The sequence below is a fragment of the Neophocaena asiaeorientalis genome, unplaced genomic scaffold (genome assembly GCF_003031525.2).
Source record: "Neophocaena asiaeorientalis asiaeorientalis breed wild unplaced genomic scaffold, Neophocaena_asiaeorientalis_V1.1 scaffold196, whole genome shotgun sequence".
In the NCBI taxonomy this organism is placed as follows: domain Eukaryota; kingdom Metazoa; phylum Chordata; class Mammalia; order Artiodactyla; family Phocoenidae; genus Neophocaena; species Neophocaena asiaeorientalis.
Window position 1 is genome coordinate 70,065 of NW_020173929.1, and position 18,205 is coordinate 88,269.

Genomic DNA, 18,205 nt, shown 5'->3' on the forward strand with positions numbered 1-18,205 from the left:
TATTTGTAATGAGGTGGATGGACCTAGAGTCTGTCATACAGTGTGAAGTAAGTCAGAAAGAGAAAGACAAATACTGTATGCTAACACATATATATGAAATTTAAGAAAAGAAGTGTCAAGAATAACCTAGGGGTAAGACAGGAATCAAGACACAGACGTACTAGAGAACGGACCTGAGGATATGGGGAGGGGAAGTGTAAGCTGGGACAAAGTGAGAGAGAGGCATGGACACATGTACACTACCAAACGTAAAATAGATAGCTAGTGGGAAGCAGCCGCATAGCACAGGGAGATCAGCTTGGTGCTTTGTGACCACCTAGAGGGGTGGGATAGGGAGGGTGGGAGGGAGGGAGACGCAAGAGGGAAGAGATATGGGAACATATGTATATGTACAACTGATTCACTTTGTTATAAAGCAGAAACTAACAGACCATTGTAAAGCAATTATACTCCAGTAAAGATATATAAAAAAAAATGATTACCAATGACTACCACATTGACAAATCCAAAGGACATTATCTTAATGCTCTTTAATTTTGATCTTTGAATAGCATTTGAGCACTTCCTCTTTCTTTAAACCTCTTTTATTCCTAAATTCTGAAATATGATACTCCACTAATTTTTCTTTTTTTTTTTTTTTTTTTTTTTTTGTCTTCATAGGCTCATCCTCCTCTATTTATTCACTAGAGTTCTTGAAGATGGTCCTAGCCCTCTTCCTGCCTCACTCTAAATTCTCTCTTAAGGCATTCTAATCAATGCCCCAATGTCTCATTTTTCATCTACACACTGACAACTTCCAAACTGGTATGTGTATCCCTGGAATCCTCTGAGCCTCAGATCAAATAATACCTATTCAGTTTCTCCACTTAAACAGATCTAAGATCCCTCAAAATCAACATTTCCGAGACTGGATCCCAGCTCTTCCCCTTCAAGCCTCGTCTTCTTCCAGCATTCTTTGCCTTAGGAAAAGATACCTCCTCTATCTAGATATGCAAACCAGAAACTGCAAAATCATCCCTGATACCCTTAACATCTCACTGCCCCTTACCCTATATATCCAAGCTATTATCAGGGCCTGTCGGTTTTATCTTCTAAAAATCTTAGAAGTCCACCCACTTTATCCATTTCCACTCCCTAGGTCCAGGCTATCTGTCACTAGGACTCTGGCAATACTTAGCTAATAGTCTCCCTGCATCTACCTGGCCCACCCAATCTGTTTTCCACTGAGAGCCAAAGTAAACTATTCAAAAACATGAATCTGGTACCCTCTCTTCCACTCCTAACTAAAAGCCCCTATATGACTTCTCACTGCTCTTTGGAGGAAAAAAGGCAAAAATCTGTAACCTTTCCTACGAGGCTACTCTCTCCCTCATATACTGACCTTTCAATTCATGGGATTCATCCTGTTCACTCTGCCATGGAATCCTTTCATATGCTGTGCTCTCTGCTTTAAAAGGTTACCATCTTCAGTATCCTCCTTGTGTACCCAAATAAATCCTGTTTATCTCTTCTCAGAAGGCCTCTATATGTCACCTACTCCATATTCAATAATTTGACCATTTTATAAAAGCCCTTTCCCACCACTAGACTTAAAGCTCCTTGAGAACAGGACCATGGCTCATTTTTCACATCCTTATATCCAGGTGCTTGGCAGAAGTTAATAGTCATAAAAATACCACGAATTAATGAATGAGTGAAAGTTAATATATGTCTAATTTAAATTCATTTCATCATAAATTTTATATTAAGAGTTTGATATAAGTAGCAAATAAAATTTCTGACAGATGTTATAAAAGTACGCTATAACTAAAGTGTGTGTAATTCTAGAAAAAATATTTCAAATAAAACTAATTCTTTTTAGTACTAGAGCACTGACCCTGTGAAACGGAGCAGGACCCTATGGTCCTTCCCTGCCACCCCCATTCAACCATGGCTTCCACCTGCCTTTTGCCTGTGAAAAAAACTTTAGCCAAAAAATAAGTTTAATCAGAAAAGTGAGAAAATGCAGAAACAAAAGAAAACAGTCCAACAGGACTAAATAATAATAGTTTAGTCATTAAACAGAGCCAAGAACCTTTAGTTCCTTCTCAAGGGCTCCAGATAATATCCTGAGCCATACTCTGTGAGCTATCTTGTAGATATTGAAACCCCCCATCAGGTGGAAGGAGTTAACTACATGATGACCAGACTGTAGCCATGACATAAGCTGCCACAATTCCGGGAATAAGCCTCAAGGAAATGGGAACAAACTGACCCTGGAACTGAAGATTGTACTTAAAACAATTAAGATGACACTGGTCAGACCGCCGCATGACCAATTTCAAGATGACTGTCAGAGCTGACTGTGCTGTTTCTGCATGTAGCCCCCTCCCTCCTTCTATAAAATTTCTTGGCTACTGGTTGTCAGTGGAGGGGCGGGGGTGGGGAGTCAGCCTTTGGACAGTAGCCCACCCTCCCCCCACCCTCGCTTGCCAGCATCCAAAATAAAGCAAACTTTCCTTTCCACCAACCTTGCGTCTTTATTGGCTTTTGAGTGGCAAGCAGCCAGGCGCAAATTTTCGGTTACACCTCTACTCTCACAGGAAATAAATTAAGGAAATAAATTAAGAAAACCTCTTCACATTGGAAGCAATACTCTCAGTTGCCTACCCAATATTCACTCTCTTCCTCATCCTTGCTGTCCTGATTTTAATTAAAGGTTTATGCTTTCTCCTTTTGGCTCAAGGAAGGCTACACTTATCTTGATTGATGTAACTCAATTATGGTGATCCCATGCCCCTTGTCAGTGAATGATTTGGGGATGGACATAATCTAGTTTGGGCCAATGTAATACTAGAAGGGAATTCTAGGAAAGGCTTCTTCAGTCATAGGGAAGAGATGGTCCTTTTCTACCTCTAGACAAATTTGTACCAGACTGTGCAGCAGCCATCCTGTTACCAACATATGAAACAGCACAAAATCCAGAAAATTATAGAGAACATAACCGGACTCCTGTCCTACGATGCTTGAAGCTGCCCTACCTCTGGATTTCCTGCTTCTTTTCTGCTTAAATCTGTTTGAAACAGTATTCTCTATTATTTGCAGCTAAAGTCATCCAAACCAATGAGAAACATTGTTTCAGCTAACTCAGTATTATTAGTATGGCAAGTAGATTACAAGAGTATTCACTATATAAACCTAAGAAGCAAACTGTTTATTTTTTTTTTAATTTCTTTTAATTTAATTTGATTTATTTTTTTATACAGCAGGTTCTTAATAGTCATCAATTTTATACACATCAGTGTATACTTGTCAATCCCAGTCTCCCAATTCATCACACCACCATCGCCACCCCCCACGACTTTCCCCCCTTGGTGTCCATATGATTGCTCTCTACATCTATGTCTCAACTTCTGCCCTGCAAACCGGTTCATCTGTAACATTTTCCTAGGTTCCACATACATGCGTTAATATACGATACTTGCTTTTCTCTTTCTGACTTACTTCACTCTGTATGACAGTCTCTAGATCCATCCATGTCTCAACAAATGAACCAATTTCCTTCCTTTTTATGGCTGAGTAATATTCCATTGTATATATGTACCACATCTTCTTTATCCATTCGTCTGTCGATGGGCATTTAGGTTGCTTCCATGACCTGGCTATTGTAAACAGTGCTGCAATGAACATCGGGGTGCATGTGTCTTTTTGAATTATGGTTTTCTCTGGGTATATGCCCAGTAGTGGGATTGCTGTGTCATATGGTAATTCTCTTTTTAGTTTTTTAAGGAACCTCCATACTGTTCTCCATAGTGGATGTATCAATTTACATTCCCACCAACAGTGCAAGAGGGTTCCCTTTTCTCCACACCCTCTCCAGCATTTGTTGTTTGTAGATTTTCTGATGATGCCCATTCTAACTGGTGTGAGGTGATACCCCATTGTAGTTTTGATTTGCATTTCTCTAATAATTAGTGATGTTGAGCAGCTTTTCATGTGCTTCTAGGCCATCTGTATGTCTTCTTTGGAGAAATGTCTATGTAGGTCTCTTGCGCATTTTTGGATTGGGTTGTTTTTTTTTTAATATTGAGCTGCATGAGCTGTTTATATATATTGGAGATTAATCCTTTGTCCGTTGATTCACTTGCAAATATTTTCTACCAATCTGAGGGTTGTCTTTCGTCCTGTTTATGGTTTCCTTTGCTGTGCAAAAGCTTTTAAGTTTTATTAGGTCCATTTGTTTATTTTTATTTCCATTACTCTAGGAGGTGGATCAAAAAAGATCTTGCTGTGATTTCTCTCAAAGAATGTTCTTCCTATGTTTTAGCCAAAGAATGCTTTGGCTACTCGGGGTCTTTTGTGTCCTTATACAAATTTTAAGATGATTTGTTCTAGTTCCGTAAAAAATGCCATTGGTAATTTGATAGGGATTGCATTGAATCTGTACATTGCTTTGGGTAGTATAGTCATTTTCACAGTATTGATTCTTCCAATCCAAGAACACGGTATATCTCTCCATCTGTTGGTATCATCTTTAATTTCTTTCATTAGTATCTTACAGTTTCCTGCATACAGGTGTTTTCTCTCCCTAGGTAGGTTTATTCCTAGGTATTTTATTCTTTTTGTTGCAATGTTAAATGGGAGTGTTTCCTTAATTTCACTTTCAGATTTTTCATCACTAGTATATAGGAATGCAAGAGATTTCTGTGCATTAATTTTGTATCCTGCAACTTTACAAAATTCATTGATTAGCTCTAGTAGTTTTCTGGTGGCATCTTTAGGATTCTCTATGCATAGTATCATATCATCTGCAAACAGTGACAGTTTTACTTCTTCTTTTCCACTTTGTATTCCTTTTATTTCTTTTTCTTCTCTGATTGCCATGGCTAGGACTTCCAAAACTATGTTGAATAATAGTGGCGAGAGTGGACATCCTTGTCTTGCTCCTGATCTTAGAGGAAATGCTTTCAGTTTTTCACCATCGAGAATGATGTCTGCTGTGGGTTTGTCATATATGGCCTTTATTATTTTGAGGTAGGTTCCCTCTATGCCCACTTTCTGGAGAGTTTTTATCATAAATGGGTGTTGAATTTTGTCAAAAGCTTTTTCTGCATCTATTGAGATGATCATATGGTTTTTATTCTTCAGTTTGTTAATATGGTGTATCATATTGTTTGATTTGTGTATATTGAAGGAACCTTGCATCCCTGGGGTAAATCCCACTTGATCATGGTGTATGATCCTTTTAATGTGTTTTTGGATTCTGTTTGCTAGTATTCTGTTGAGGATTTTTGCATCTATATTCATCAGTGATATTGGTCTGTAATTTTCTTTTTTTGCAGTATCTTTGTCTGGTTTAGATATCAGGGTGATGGTGGCCTCGTAGAATGACTTTGGGAGTTTCCTTCCTCTGCAATTTTTTGGAAGAGTTTGAGAAGGAGGAGTGTTAGCTCTTCTCTAAATGTTTTATAGAATTCACCTGTGAAGCCATGTGGTCCTGGACTTTTGTTTGTTGGAAGATTTTTAATCACCGTTTCAATTTCATTACTTGTGATTGGTCTGCTCATATTTTCTATTTCTTCCTGCTTCAGTCTTGGAAGGGTATACCTTTCTAAGAATTTGTCCATTTCTTCCAGGTTGCCCATTTTATTGGCATAGCATTGCTTGTAGTAGTCTCCTAGGATGCTTTCTATTTCTGTGATGTCTGTTGTAACTTCTCCTTTTTCATTTCTAATTTTATTGATTTGAGTCCTCTCCCTCTTTTTCTTGATGAGTCTGGCTAAAGGTTTATCAGTTTTGTTTATCTTCTCAAAGAACCAGATTTTAGTTTTATTGAACTTTGTTATTGTTTTGTTTCTATTTCATTTATTTCTGCTCTGATCTTTATGATTTCTTTCCTTCTGCTTACTTTGGTTTTTGTTTGTTCTTCTTTTCTAGTTCCTTTAGGTGTAAGGTTAGATTGTTTATTTGAGATTTAGAACAAGCCTTTGTCTTTTGGTTGGAGCATTTAATCTATTCATGTTTAAGGTAATTATCAAAACGTATGTTCCTATGACCATTTTCTTAATTGTTTTGGGCTTGTTTTTTATGTCCTTTTTTTCTCTTGTGTGTCCCACTTAGAGAAGTTCCTTTAGCATTTGTTGTAGAGCTGGTTTGGTGGTGCTGAATTCTCTTAGCTTTTGCTTGTCTGTAAAGCTTTTGATTTCTCCCTCGAATCTGAATGAGATCCTTGTGGGGTAGAGTAATCTTGGTTGTAGGTTCTTCCCTTTCATCACTTTAAGTATATCATGCCACTCCCTTCTGGCTTGTAGAGTTTCTGCTGAGAAATCAGCTGTTAACCTTATGGGAGTTCCCTTGTATATTATTTGTCATTTTTCCCTTGATGCTTTCAATACTTTTTCTTTGTCTTTAACTTTTGCCAATTTGATTACTATGTGTCTCGGTGTGGTTCTCCTTGGGTTTATCCTGTATGGGACTCTCTGTGCTTCCTGGACTACGGTGGCTATTTCCTTTCCCATGTTAGGGAAGTTTTCAACTTTAATCTCTTCAAATATTTTCTCTGGTCCTTTCTCTTTCTCTTCTCCTTCTGGGATGCCTATAATGTGAATGTTGTTGCATTTAATGTTGTACCAGAGGTCTCTTAGGCTGTCTTCATTTCTTTTCATTCTTTTTTCTTTATTCTGTTCTGCAGCAGTGAATTCCACCATTCTGTCTTCCAGGTCACTTATCCGTTCTTCTGCCTCAGTTATTCTGCTATTGAATCCTTCTAGTGTAGTGTTCATTTCAGTTATTGTATTGTTCATCTCTGTTTGTTTGTTCTTTAATTCTTCTAGGACTTTGTTAAACATTTCCTGCATCTTCTCAATCTTTGCATCCATTCTTTTTCCGATGTCCTGGATCATCTTCACTATTATTATTCTGGATTATTTTTCTGGAAGGTTGCCTATCTCCACTTCATTTAGTTGTTTTTCTGGGGTTTTATGTTGTTCCATCATCTGGTACATAGCCCTCTGCCTTTTTATCTTGTCTATGTTTCTGTGAATGTGGTTTTTGTTCCACAGGCTGCAGGATTGTAGTTCCTCTTGCTTCTGCTGTCTGCCATCTAGAAGCAAACTATTTAAATAAGAACCCAAAGAAGAAATTTAGAAGAAATTTAGCATACCAAATACTGTGAAAATGAATGGATAATTATGAAACTAATTCACTGGATTACTAAAAATATTTTTCTTTTGGAAATTAATTGTACTTGTTCACTAGAAGAGAACTACAATTTATCATAAATATTTTGAGAAAGGAAATCTGTTTTATACTTTTTTTTTTGCTAATTGAAAGTCTGTCAAATACATTACAAATTTTCAACGAATTAAGACATAAAATATACTTGGTATGACTATCTGTTAAGATTAACATTTCATAATGACATAATAAAGATCATGACCATTATTTTAATCTGAAGATGCCAGGAGATTGGGTTAAATTTGCCTATTACTTACTTTTTGTACTTATTAAGTAGCTTAAAGTGGCTGAATTCTCATCAGCCAACTGTGAGATTTCCAGTTACTCCAGATTTTCGTCAACTCTTAGTATTGTCAGTCTTTTTGATCTTAGCCTTTCTAATATGCGTGTAGTGGTAACTCATGGATTTAATTTACACTTCTCTGATGATATGTAATGTGAGCATCTTTTCGTGCACTGTGGTTTATTTCTTGGTCTTTATTAGTAGTGTTCAAATCTTTTGACCTTTTGATTGAGCTGTTTGTTCTCACACTATTGAGTTGTCAGAGATCTTTATATGTTCTGAATGCAAATTGTTTGTCAGATGTGTGTTTTCTGAACATTTTCTCCCAGTTCTGTGGCTAGATTTTTCATTTTATTAATGCTGTCTTTTAAAGGGCAGAAGATTTAAAATTTTGGATAAAGTGGATTTAATATTTTTTGTTTTCTTTCATTCTAGTTCATACTTTTTAGCCCTATCTAAGAAATCTTTGCCTACCTCAGGTTGTAAAAAATGTCTCCTCTGAGAATTATTACAGTTTTATTTTTCTAATGAATAGATCAATGGTTAATTTTAAATTAAGTTTTGTGATGAGGTAGGTACTGGGGTAATTTCTTATCATGCAGATACCTAATTTCAAAAATATTTATTAAAAACGACTGTTTTTTCCTCATTGAATTTTCAAGATTAATGTGTCAGTATAGGTGTGAGTCTATTTCTGAACTTTCTACTTGCTTTCATTCCACTTTATATGTATCCTTATGGCAATACCATTCTGCCTTGATTATTTTAGGTTTATAATAAATGTTGAAATCAGATAGTGCAAGACTTCCAAATTTGGCATTCTAATTCTTTTGCATTTCCTGAGCTTTCATTGAGCTTATTGGATCCATGATTACCTTTTCTGGTCTCTTCACGAATCCCCTACATGTTCAATAAAATTCCTCCCCTCCAACTGGTCAAAACAGAAATGTCTCCCTGGCCTGTGCATTCTCCCATAGTTGTTTCCTTTTTACATCTCCATCAGTTGCTCTTTCTCTGGTACTTGTCTGTTCCAGGCCGTGTGGAGTTCACCGTGTGCATCAGCAACTTAGTATTTAGCCAAAGGTGCAGGGGGAGCCCTAGGCAAAATTTGGGAATTATTCTCTAAATATCTCCCTCATTTATGGCATTTCATGATAAATTCCAGCCATTTCAGCCTCCCAAAACTTTGATGTCTTCCTCTTCAGCTTGTGGAGATCACTGTGCTTTTCTTGGATTCTCTCTCCCTACACCACAGTCCAAAAATTGCTTCCAAGTATAAAGATGAGGTAAATGGTTAAGACTCACTTCAACATTTCCTCTTCTCTCAGGCATGACAGTCTGGTGCTTCCCATTGCCTAAGGTTTAAAAATAGCTGTCTCATATATTTTGTGCAGTTTTCAGTTGTTTAAAATGGGATAGCTAGTATGATACTAGCTTTTCTATTATAACCGTAAACAGAATCCTCATATTTTTTTTAATGGTCATGTTAATTCCTTTTTAGGTGAGGACACATAGGAATTAAAATGTGAGAAAAAGTATATTTGTGGCAGTTTCACATATAAAAATATATTATTCTTCAAGTCAGAAAATGGGTTCTAGTCCTAGCTATTCCAGTTGCTCCATTTTGGATACGGCAGTTAACTTCTCTAAGTTACAGTGTTCTGAGTTGCTTGATTAGACTACTTCATAAAATTCTGTGACTATAATGTCCAGAAATTAAAGTTCAACAAAGATACTTTAATGGTATGTATGAAAACTAATTTAATAAACCTTTCAGTTTAACCATTATTGTTATATGTTCTTAGTAATTAAAATGTATTAAAATGTAAAATGTAAAGATAAAAAACCATAAGGCAGTTTTAATAAATGAACAAAAATAAATTTTACCTTTTCGGATTTAATATCGTGCTTATGTCTTAACTGATTAGGGGAGTTAAAGCATAATGTTAAGAACTGTTCTTAACTACCATCTGTAAAGTAAATAAATCTTTAGACTGAATATTCTCACTTGTTTTTATTTCAGCCAAGGAAATCTACATCCTTTTCCTCTTATGATTTTGTTCAAAAAAAATTTCTGACCACCAAGTAGTTACTTATAATATTCTGAAATAATCCAACTTTATAACCCTAAATAAATAGAAGGCAATTGGCTATCCATAGCCTCTTGAAAATAAACTACATTATCAAGTTTTATATTTTTTAAAAATCTGCTTTCATATTTTTTTTATCTGATATTAAACCCTGGTATGAACATTAGACTAAGTTTTAAAACAATAATAGTATCAATAGGTTTTTGCTCATATATCATAAAAAGCTCTTTAAAGAACTTCCAACATAAATAATTATGCATGACCTCCCCTGTCAGAATCCATGTTGAGCATCCTTAATCAAATTTTGTTACTCCAGGTGCTACCTTTTGAATCTCTTTAAATGTTCTCTAAATTTTCACTCACACTACTGGGAAAACCTCTGTTGTTATAGTTACTGATTTGTGTGTGAATATTCCACAGTCATGCTATTCATGCTGCATTTTTTTTTTCATCTGAATTGGGCCTGTCTTTTTTTTTCTTTTTTCTTTTAATTGAAGTATAGCTGATTTACAATAATGTGTTAGCTTCACAACACACATAGCAACCAACATATAGCAAAATGATTCAGTTATACATATTTTTTCAGATTATTTTCCATTATAGGTCATTACAAGATATTAAATATAGTTCCCTGTGCTATACAGTAAATCCTTGTTGCTTATCTATTTTATGTATAGTAATTTGTATCCGTTAATCCCCTACTCCTAATTTATCCCTCCCAACCTCCCTTTCCACTTTAGTAACCAGAGTTTGTTTTCTATGTCTGTGAATCTGTTTCTGTTTTGTATACATATTCATTTGTATTATTTTTTAGATCCCACATATAAGTGATATCATACAACATTTGTCTTTCTCTGTCTGACTTACTTCACTTAGTATAATATTCTCAAGGTCCATCCATGCTGTTGCAAATGGCAATATTTCATTCTTTTTATGGCTGAGTACTATTCCATTGTATAAATATACCATGTCTTCTTAAACCAGTCGTCTGTTGATGGGCACTTGTGTTGTTTCCATGTCTTGGCTATTGTAAATGGTGTTGATATGAACACTAGGGTGCATGTATTTTTTCAAATTAAGAGTTTTCGTCTTTTCTGGATATATGCCCAGGAGTGGGATTGCTGGATCATACAGTAGCTCTATTTTTAGTTTTTAAAGGAACCTCCATACTGTTTTCCATAGTGGTTGCACCAATTTACATTTGAGTTGGGCCTTTCTTAAACTTGAATATTTTCTTAAAGTTTTTTGCTGTTACTGTTTAGGCTTATCGAGCTGTTTCTCAAATTAACAAATGGTGAATATCATAGATGTCTAAATCTTCCTCTGGTTTAAAGGCATCTGATAAAGTCTATTATTTATTTATATCTTGACAGTCATATGTGAGTAACTCAATACATTTTTTGTGGTTTTTCAGTAATAACAGGGAAAAGTCATTGCAGTGAAATACGTTCACATACAAACATTAAGAGAATATTTATTTTTTTCTAAGTCAGACTTACTACACATACACTACTCCCATCTTGCTAACCTGTAGACATATTTCTCTTCCTGATTTCTGAACTCCTTGCACTAGTTCTCATCTAGCAACCAGTGTTATAATTTCCTATAAACTGTTTTCTCTGTCACACAACTTATTATCTTTCTCTTACACTACATGAGAAGTATAGAACAAACAAGGAGTCTATGAAAATTTCCGTTAATTAGTAAGTTTGAGATTTTAGAACACCAGAACAAGAGTTCTCAAACTTTAGTGGGTTTAGGAAACATCTGGAGACATTTTCTGAAAATCATATTCTCAGGCCCCATGCTCAAGAGATTCTTAATTCAGTAGGCTTGGAGTAGGGCCTAGAAGTCTGAATTTTTAATGCATAGCCCAGATGATTCAGATGCAGGTTTTCTCAGAAAGTCACTAGTATGTGTGCACAATAGAGTAAATGAAGATAGGGGAACACAAGGAGAAAGGCATCCAAGAGAGCACATAGGGAAAGATAATCTTAAAGTTGGTGGTGAAGGGATATACCAGGATAGTCAGTTCAAACCGGAGTGAGAGTTTTTTCCACTCTTTCATTTATTTCAGTATCTCTTTCATTGTTTTCTTCACCATTGTAATCTCATGCCATTAGTAATAGTACACAGAAAACCAAGCAAAAAGCAAATAAATAAGATACAATTATTAACTGCTGAGAAAAAAATAAAGATGTCTCATAAAGGAGATGTTGTCCTGGATAATACAGTAATCCACACAGCTTAATACCACTTCTCTGACAATGATTCTAAGAGATAACTGAGGGAAAAGAAACTTATCTACCACTAACACCAACCTTAAAAAGTTATGTATCTGGAGAAGTTTCCGTCTTCCATTTACTTTGCACCTTGTGCCCACAAATTTTTCCTAATATCTTTTTCAACACATGGATAATGTTTAGCCTATACCCCATAGTAGCAGGTGCTGTGTTACTGCTGTTACTAAAACCATACCAAGTAATTCTAAAACCATCTGATTCCAGTGTCAAAGGGATGGGCCATAGTTTTGGTATTCTAGAGTTTAGAGAAGAATTATATCACTTTGATGCTCATTTCAAACTTCTTAATAACTTAACCTCCTAAAATAAATAAACTGATATGCCTTTGATTTTGTACCTATTATTGAAATACAGTTATTTCCCCGTGGCTCCATTCTGAGCTCAGAGAGCACTTTTACGCTTCAACTACCTTATTTTATCAGCTGTCTTCTATAATTCCCTTCTTATTTCACTGCAATAACCGTCACAATATTAGAGTCCTTTACTTTGTACTTCAGTTTTATATTACTTAGCAATAATCTAAAAATAGCTATTAGTCCCCAGCAGTCCTAATAATCTATCATAAAAGAGAAAATAACGTGTTTTTCCAATGACTATGCCACCTTTTTAGTCCTACTACTGATTTGGTATTTAATCAATAAATAGGGCATTATCCTGTGATTATCAACAAAGCTTTCAAAATTTAAATTTTATTTACAAAATAATTAGCTAGCCTTATTTTTATTCCCTCCAAAAAGTTCTAACCACATCCAAGACCAGTATTCCATTGCCTCCTCTCCTTTAGCTCATTCTTAAAAGCACTATTGAGACAAATATTTACAAATACATTTATTACTGAATCTTGTCCGGAGTTTCATAAAAATTGTGAAAGTTCTTTAAATTCTACAAATTATAAGGAGAAAAAATAAGCGAAAGAATTCCTTGATCATCCAGTTTTAAATGAATTGCACTTTCGCGTCAAAAAGCAGAATAGCAGTGACATTTTTATTTACACTCAACCTTTCTTCTAAGAGCATGTAATCTGTAAGAGTGACTATTACCCCAATTTTATCACTGAGGCATAGAATTACAGAGATTGAACTGAAGTGAACTCAAGAGGTTATCTAATCTAGCTTCCATCTCCAAGAATGACTGTATTTTAACAATCCAAGCGCTATGCCCACCTTCTCTATTTTTCAAAATCCCCAGGGAAGATGTTACAACTTGCCTTAGCAATTTGTTCTGGCGTGTAGTATCCCTTGTTTTACTCATAATTCAAATCTGCAGATAAGAAGGAAATAAAACCCAGTTTCCTAGCTCCTCAGTAAATGCTCTTACACAGATGTAGTTTTAAAACAACTACAAAAATCAGTAGATGAAGAAATAGATATTTCGAAAATAACAATTTCCAATATCTAGTTGACTATTCATCTGTTTCAAACAATATTCATTTTGAAAATAGTCTGGTATAACAAAATAATTTATACCTATCTTCATTTCATAATAAGTGTTTCCCATTAATAAGAAAAATAATTTCTAACTATTAGATGTATATTTATGAATCCTAAAGATAAGAATACCAAGATAAGAATGTAATGGGAACTTTCTGGGTGCCAGGCATTGCATTCCACATGTAATATCACATTGAATACTTACATCAGTTCTATCAGGTAGGCATATTATTATCACCAGTTTTCAGATAAAGAAATTGAGACTCAGACAATGTAAGTTATCCAAGGTCTTACAGCTAGTGAATGACAAAGCTAGGATTAAAACCTAGAGAGTTTGGTTATGTTTCACTGTCTCTCTAATACATATTTAATAAATTTTAGTTGCTTTTATTATTATTAACATGCTACTTTAAGATGCAGTGAAAAATCTTTATCTGAAAAAAAAGGTTTTCCCTCCCCCTCAAATTCCATTAGTTCCTCTATATTTTTAAATATCAAAGATCTGGGAAGTACAAGCACCTTCTAAAAAACACGCATTTATATGACAAGTAATATTTAAAAAATTTTTTTTTCAAGTTTGCTGGATTGTTACATGATTTTTCTTAGGCCCATCCAGATTTACTTCTTAAAATGCATATGGATATTTTTAAACTGAATTCTAGTTATTTCAGACTTAATTTATTGTTTCAAAAAGCAAGGGTGCTTCTAGGTTTTACTACTAGTATTGTAAATGAAAAGGAGCCGTTTTGAGATTTGAAGATAGTTAAATTGGCTTCAATCTAAATATCTTGTAAAATATTATAACCAACTAGAATGTTTCCTCAAGTGTAAACATAACTTTTAACTAGGGAAATGCCCAAATATGTTAGCCAAATTATTTCCTGAAATACTGTTCCTTTATTAAAGTAAGTTACGTTGTCAGCGCAATAAGCATATACCTCAGCAGCTGAATTTTTACATTCTATATAATGTCTTCTTAATATTTCAGTTTATTAGTTGACACGATATATAAAAGGAAAAAACACATTTCAAGAGTCACAAAAACTTTGAAATTTAATTTATACTTCAATATTTAATACAAAATTACCTTTTTCATTGTTTCCTTTCCCACTGTAATCTCATGCCCATCCTGCCCCGTGCCATTCTTAAAGAAAAGAATTCGGCCTGAGGTCTTCTCAGTAAGTTTCTTCATTCTAATCGAAAGAACAGGCTTGGTTTTCCATATTTTGACATCAGTAGGAAGCATCAGCCCATTCATTGTCCAAGTTACTTTCTTCATTAACAACAGATGGTCTAGAAGAGAATTTTTTTTTTAAGTCAGGTCAATATTTGGCTTCAAAATTAAAAATGGACACATCATGCTTCCCCTCCCCTTATTACCTATATCATATACACTGGCCAGTCTCCATTTATATGCTGGTTTCCTGAAATGCTACCACCAGCTTCCCACTAACCGTGACATAAGCTGTAGCAAGCTGTCTGCTCTGATAGCCTGCATAAATCATCATTTCTGAAGGGAACAGATGTTCAGGGTATGAAAGAGTAATACCACAATTTAGTCCTAATTAAAATTCACCTTAGCATGCCTCTATCACTGATCAGGTGCACTGGGCTGAAAGGGTCCACTGAAAGGGTCCAAGGTCCTTTGCTTAGTATAAAACAACATGGGGCCTGAACTTTTGTGTTCTTTGGTGTTTGGAAAACACTTTTTTTAATCTTTAATATGATTATTATCCAAGTTGCTTTAAAGGTGATGACCTCCAAATAGTAACCTTATACATAATTCTTCTCCTGTCACTAGAATGAAGGTGGCTTCTAGGACATCTTTGGTAACAGGTTGAAACTATTTCACTAAAAATGAAAACCAGCTTTTCATTAACAATTTTCTTTGACCCATACATTTTCAAAGATGCGTGCATGAATATAAGTTTCAAAACTCCCACTAATATTAATGGGAGTGCAAATAAATTACTATATATGAGTTTGAAAATGTAAGGGTAAGAACAGAAGTGTAGTATATTACATACTAAGTTGCTGTCACCATTTCTCCCTTTTCAAGAGGTTTCATTTCATAAATAAATAATTTGCACCTTGGTTATTCACTTTATTTGTGCATTCAATTTATTTTAGATTCTATTTTTTTTTCACATAAATTACAAAAATACAATGATTCCTCCGTCATCTGCTCTTTATTTGTCCTAATAAGAGAAATAAAATTTTATTTGCATAGAACTTAAAATGGCTGCATTTATTTGTTTGCCCAAATTTCCAAACAACCCTTCACTATTAATTAGTATTTACCTTGAAAGAAGCATGGCTTCTTTAACCTAGAAATGGTACTTTATATAAATCTGCTAGTATTGATATGAAACATGAACCGGTGGTTGTATACAAACTTCAAGTCCCAGAATGGCTACGTTACATGTTCAAAAAAACAAAAACGCTTTCTCTCCCTCTCTCTCTCTCTCTCTCTCCCCCACACACACATACACACACATACACACTCACATACACGTACACACACATACACAGTGGGCAGGAATATGAGCAAAACTTGGAGAATAAATTAAAACTAGAAGATTATAAATATGATTAAGCCTTCAAGAAAAGAAAATTTTTTTACAGAAATTAGTTACATATTTTGTCACTTTGTAATCTTAAATTGATAGGAATTAGAATTAGAAAAATAAGCTAGAAGTTAATGAGATCATATATGCCTGAAAGAACTGAGAACAGTGGTCAAATAAATACTTGTACATGTATGTTCTTAGCAGCACTATTCACAATAGCCAAAGATGGAAATTCAATCTCTACCAATGGGTAAATGGAAACATAAAGTGTGGTATAAACATATGATGGAATATTATTCAGCAATAAAAGGAACGAAGTACTGATACATACTACAATGTGGATGATCCTCAAAACATTATGCTAAGTCAAAGAAGCCAGACATAAAAGGAGATATACTATAAAATTCCATTTATATGAACTACCCAGAATAGGTAAATCCATATAAACAGAATGCAAATTGATGGTTGCCAGGGGCTGGGAGGGTGGGGAATGGGGAGAAATAAACGGATAAGGGGTTTTATTTTGGAATGATGGAAATGTTTTGGAACTATATAGGAATGGTGGTTGCACAACACTGCAAATGTACTAAATGCCACTGATTGTTCACTTTAAATGATTAATTTTATGTTATGTGAATTTCACCAAAATAAATAAATAAAGAAGGAGGAAGAAGAGGAGAAGGGGGAGGAAGGAGACTACTAATGGCCAGTGTCTCTGAAAATAAAAAAACATCTCTCACTGGGAAAAAAATAAATTCTTGTATTTTGATAGGAGTGTACCCACAATCTGGACACGGCCCCCCCCAGATGCTTTGCATTGTGGAAAGGGTATAATCCTTTAAACTAGGTTTGAATCTCAGCTCTGTAACTTAGTGGACCTAGATGAGTCATACCTCCCTGCATCTTTGATTTCTCATCTACAAAGTATGTAGTGGGTACCACTCCACCAGCTAATGAGGATTAAATATCTTGCATGTAAAAGTACCTAACACATTGAGGTCACTCCATAAATGTTGGCTTCTTTCCCCACATCCCTGAAGTCCCATGCTTATGGAGCTCTAGAGTATATTAACTGTTACATCAGAGTCCAACCAGAAAAACAGAATCCATTCAGAGTATTTGAGCAGAGGGACTGACTGCAGGGAATTGGTTATGTAAGTAATGGAAAAGACCCAGAAGCAACAAAAGGACAGTGACACAACCCAGAGATTAGCAACAGCAAAAAAACCACTCCCACCAAGACCAGAGGGAAAAGGTGTGACAGGTACCCAGATTTAGAAAATCTTACCAATAAAACGTTTTTCCCTTTGATTTTTCTGACCAGGCCAGAATTAGGTTGAGGTGAGTGAAGGGCCAAGAATGCAAAATTTAAGGAAGCATGCTCGGGGTGGGGCAAGTGCACAACCCTCAAAGTGAGTGCCTCCTTAAATCTTGTCCTGTGGGTGCTGCAATAGTCTCTCCCTAGTCCCAGCCCTGGCTTTGACTATCTCTTCTATATGCAGAATTCCTGAAATTCCACTAAAAATCATGCTATTAGCCAGACACTGTTTTATAGGATTTACAGGTTTTAACTCATTTAGTCTTCTCAACAACTCTATGAGAGGACTATAATACCATTGTAATACCATTATCCTCATTTACAGGTGGGAAAATTGAGGCACAGAGAAGTTAAATAACTTGCGCAAGATCTCATAGCTTGTAGGTGATTGCGCTGGTATACGAAGTCAGTTCTAGAAACTGTGCTTCAAATCACTACACTCAAAAAAAAAACAACAACACCACTGCACTCTTCTGTCTCCATCATACATTTTCTGCCATGTTTTCAGGTTCAATACGTCCGAAACAAAACTTCACATTATTTTACACAACTTGATGCACCCTTCACACTTCTTATTTCTGTCAATGGTTCCACTTTTTTCAAGGTTTTCCACTATCTCGGGCAGATTTTGAACACTTGTCTCCTATTCATTTCTCCGCAACCAATTGCTTATTCATTCAATGATATTTATTGGGTGTCCACTCCTCAAGGCACCAGGCTGACAGCTGTGAATAGGACAGAATAGCTTGTACAGATCACAGCCTCTTGGGGAGAGACAAACAGTGGAAGGCCTCTCTGAAGATGGAACATCTGAGCCGAGAGGCCTGAATGATGAGAAGTTAGTGATGAAAACCTGAGGGAAGGAGCATTCCAGGCAGAGAGAAAAGCAAGCACTGAGTCTCCGAGGTGAGAATGAGCTTGGCGGGTTTGAGAAAGAAAAATAAAGTAAGTTTGGACAGGGAGAGAACATGTATGGATAAAGCCAAAAGGTAGAAA

General features: G+C 35.4%; 1 protein-coding gene across 1 annotated transcript in view; it reads right to left on the reverse strand.

Annotated features, from left to right (window-relative positions):
- The window catches only part of LOC112404559 (doublecortin domain-containing protein 1-like), a gene marked incomplete at its 3' end in the record, with an annotated part of 51,822 nt that overhangs the window by 8,113 nt on the left and 25,504 nt on the right, over positions 1-18,205 (reverse strand). The window contains exon 5 of the mRNA XM_024752589.1: positions 14,409-14,614. Coding sequence (XP_024608357.1) covers positions 14,409-14,614 — 206 coding nt within the window. The remainder of the gene's footprint in view (positions 1-14,408; positions 14,615-18,205) is intronic.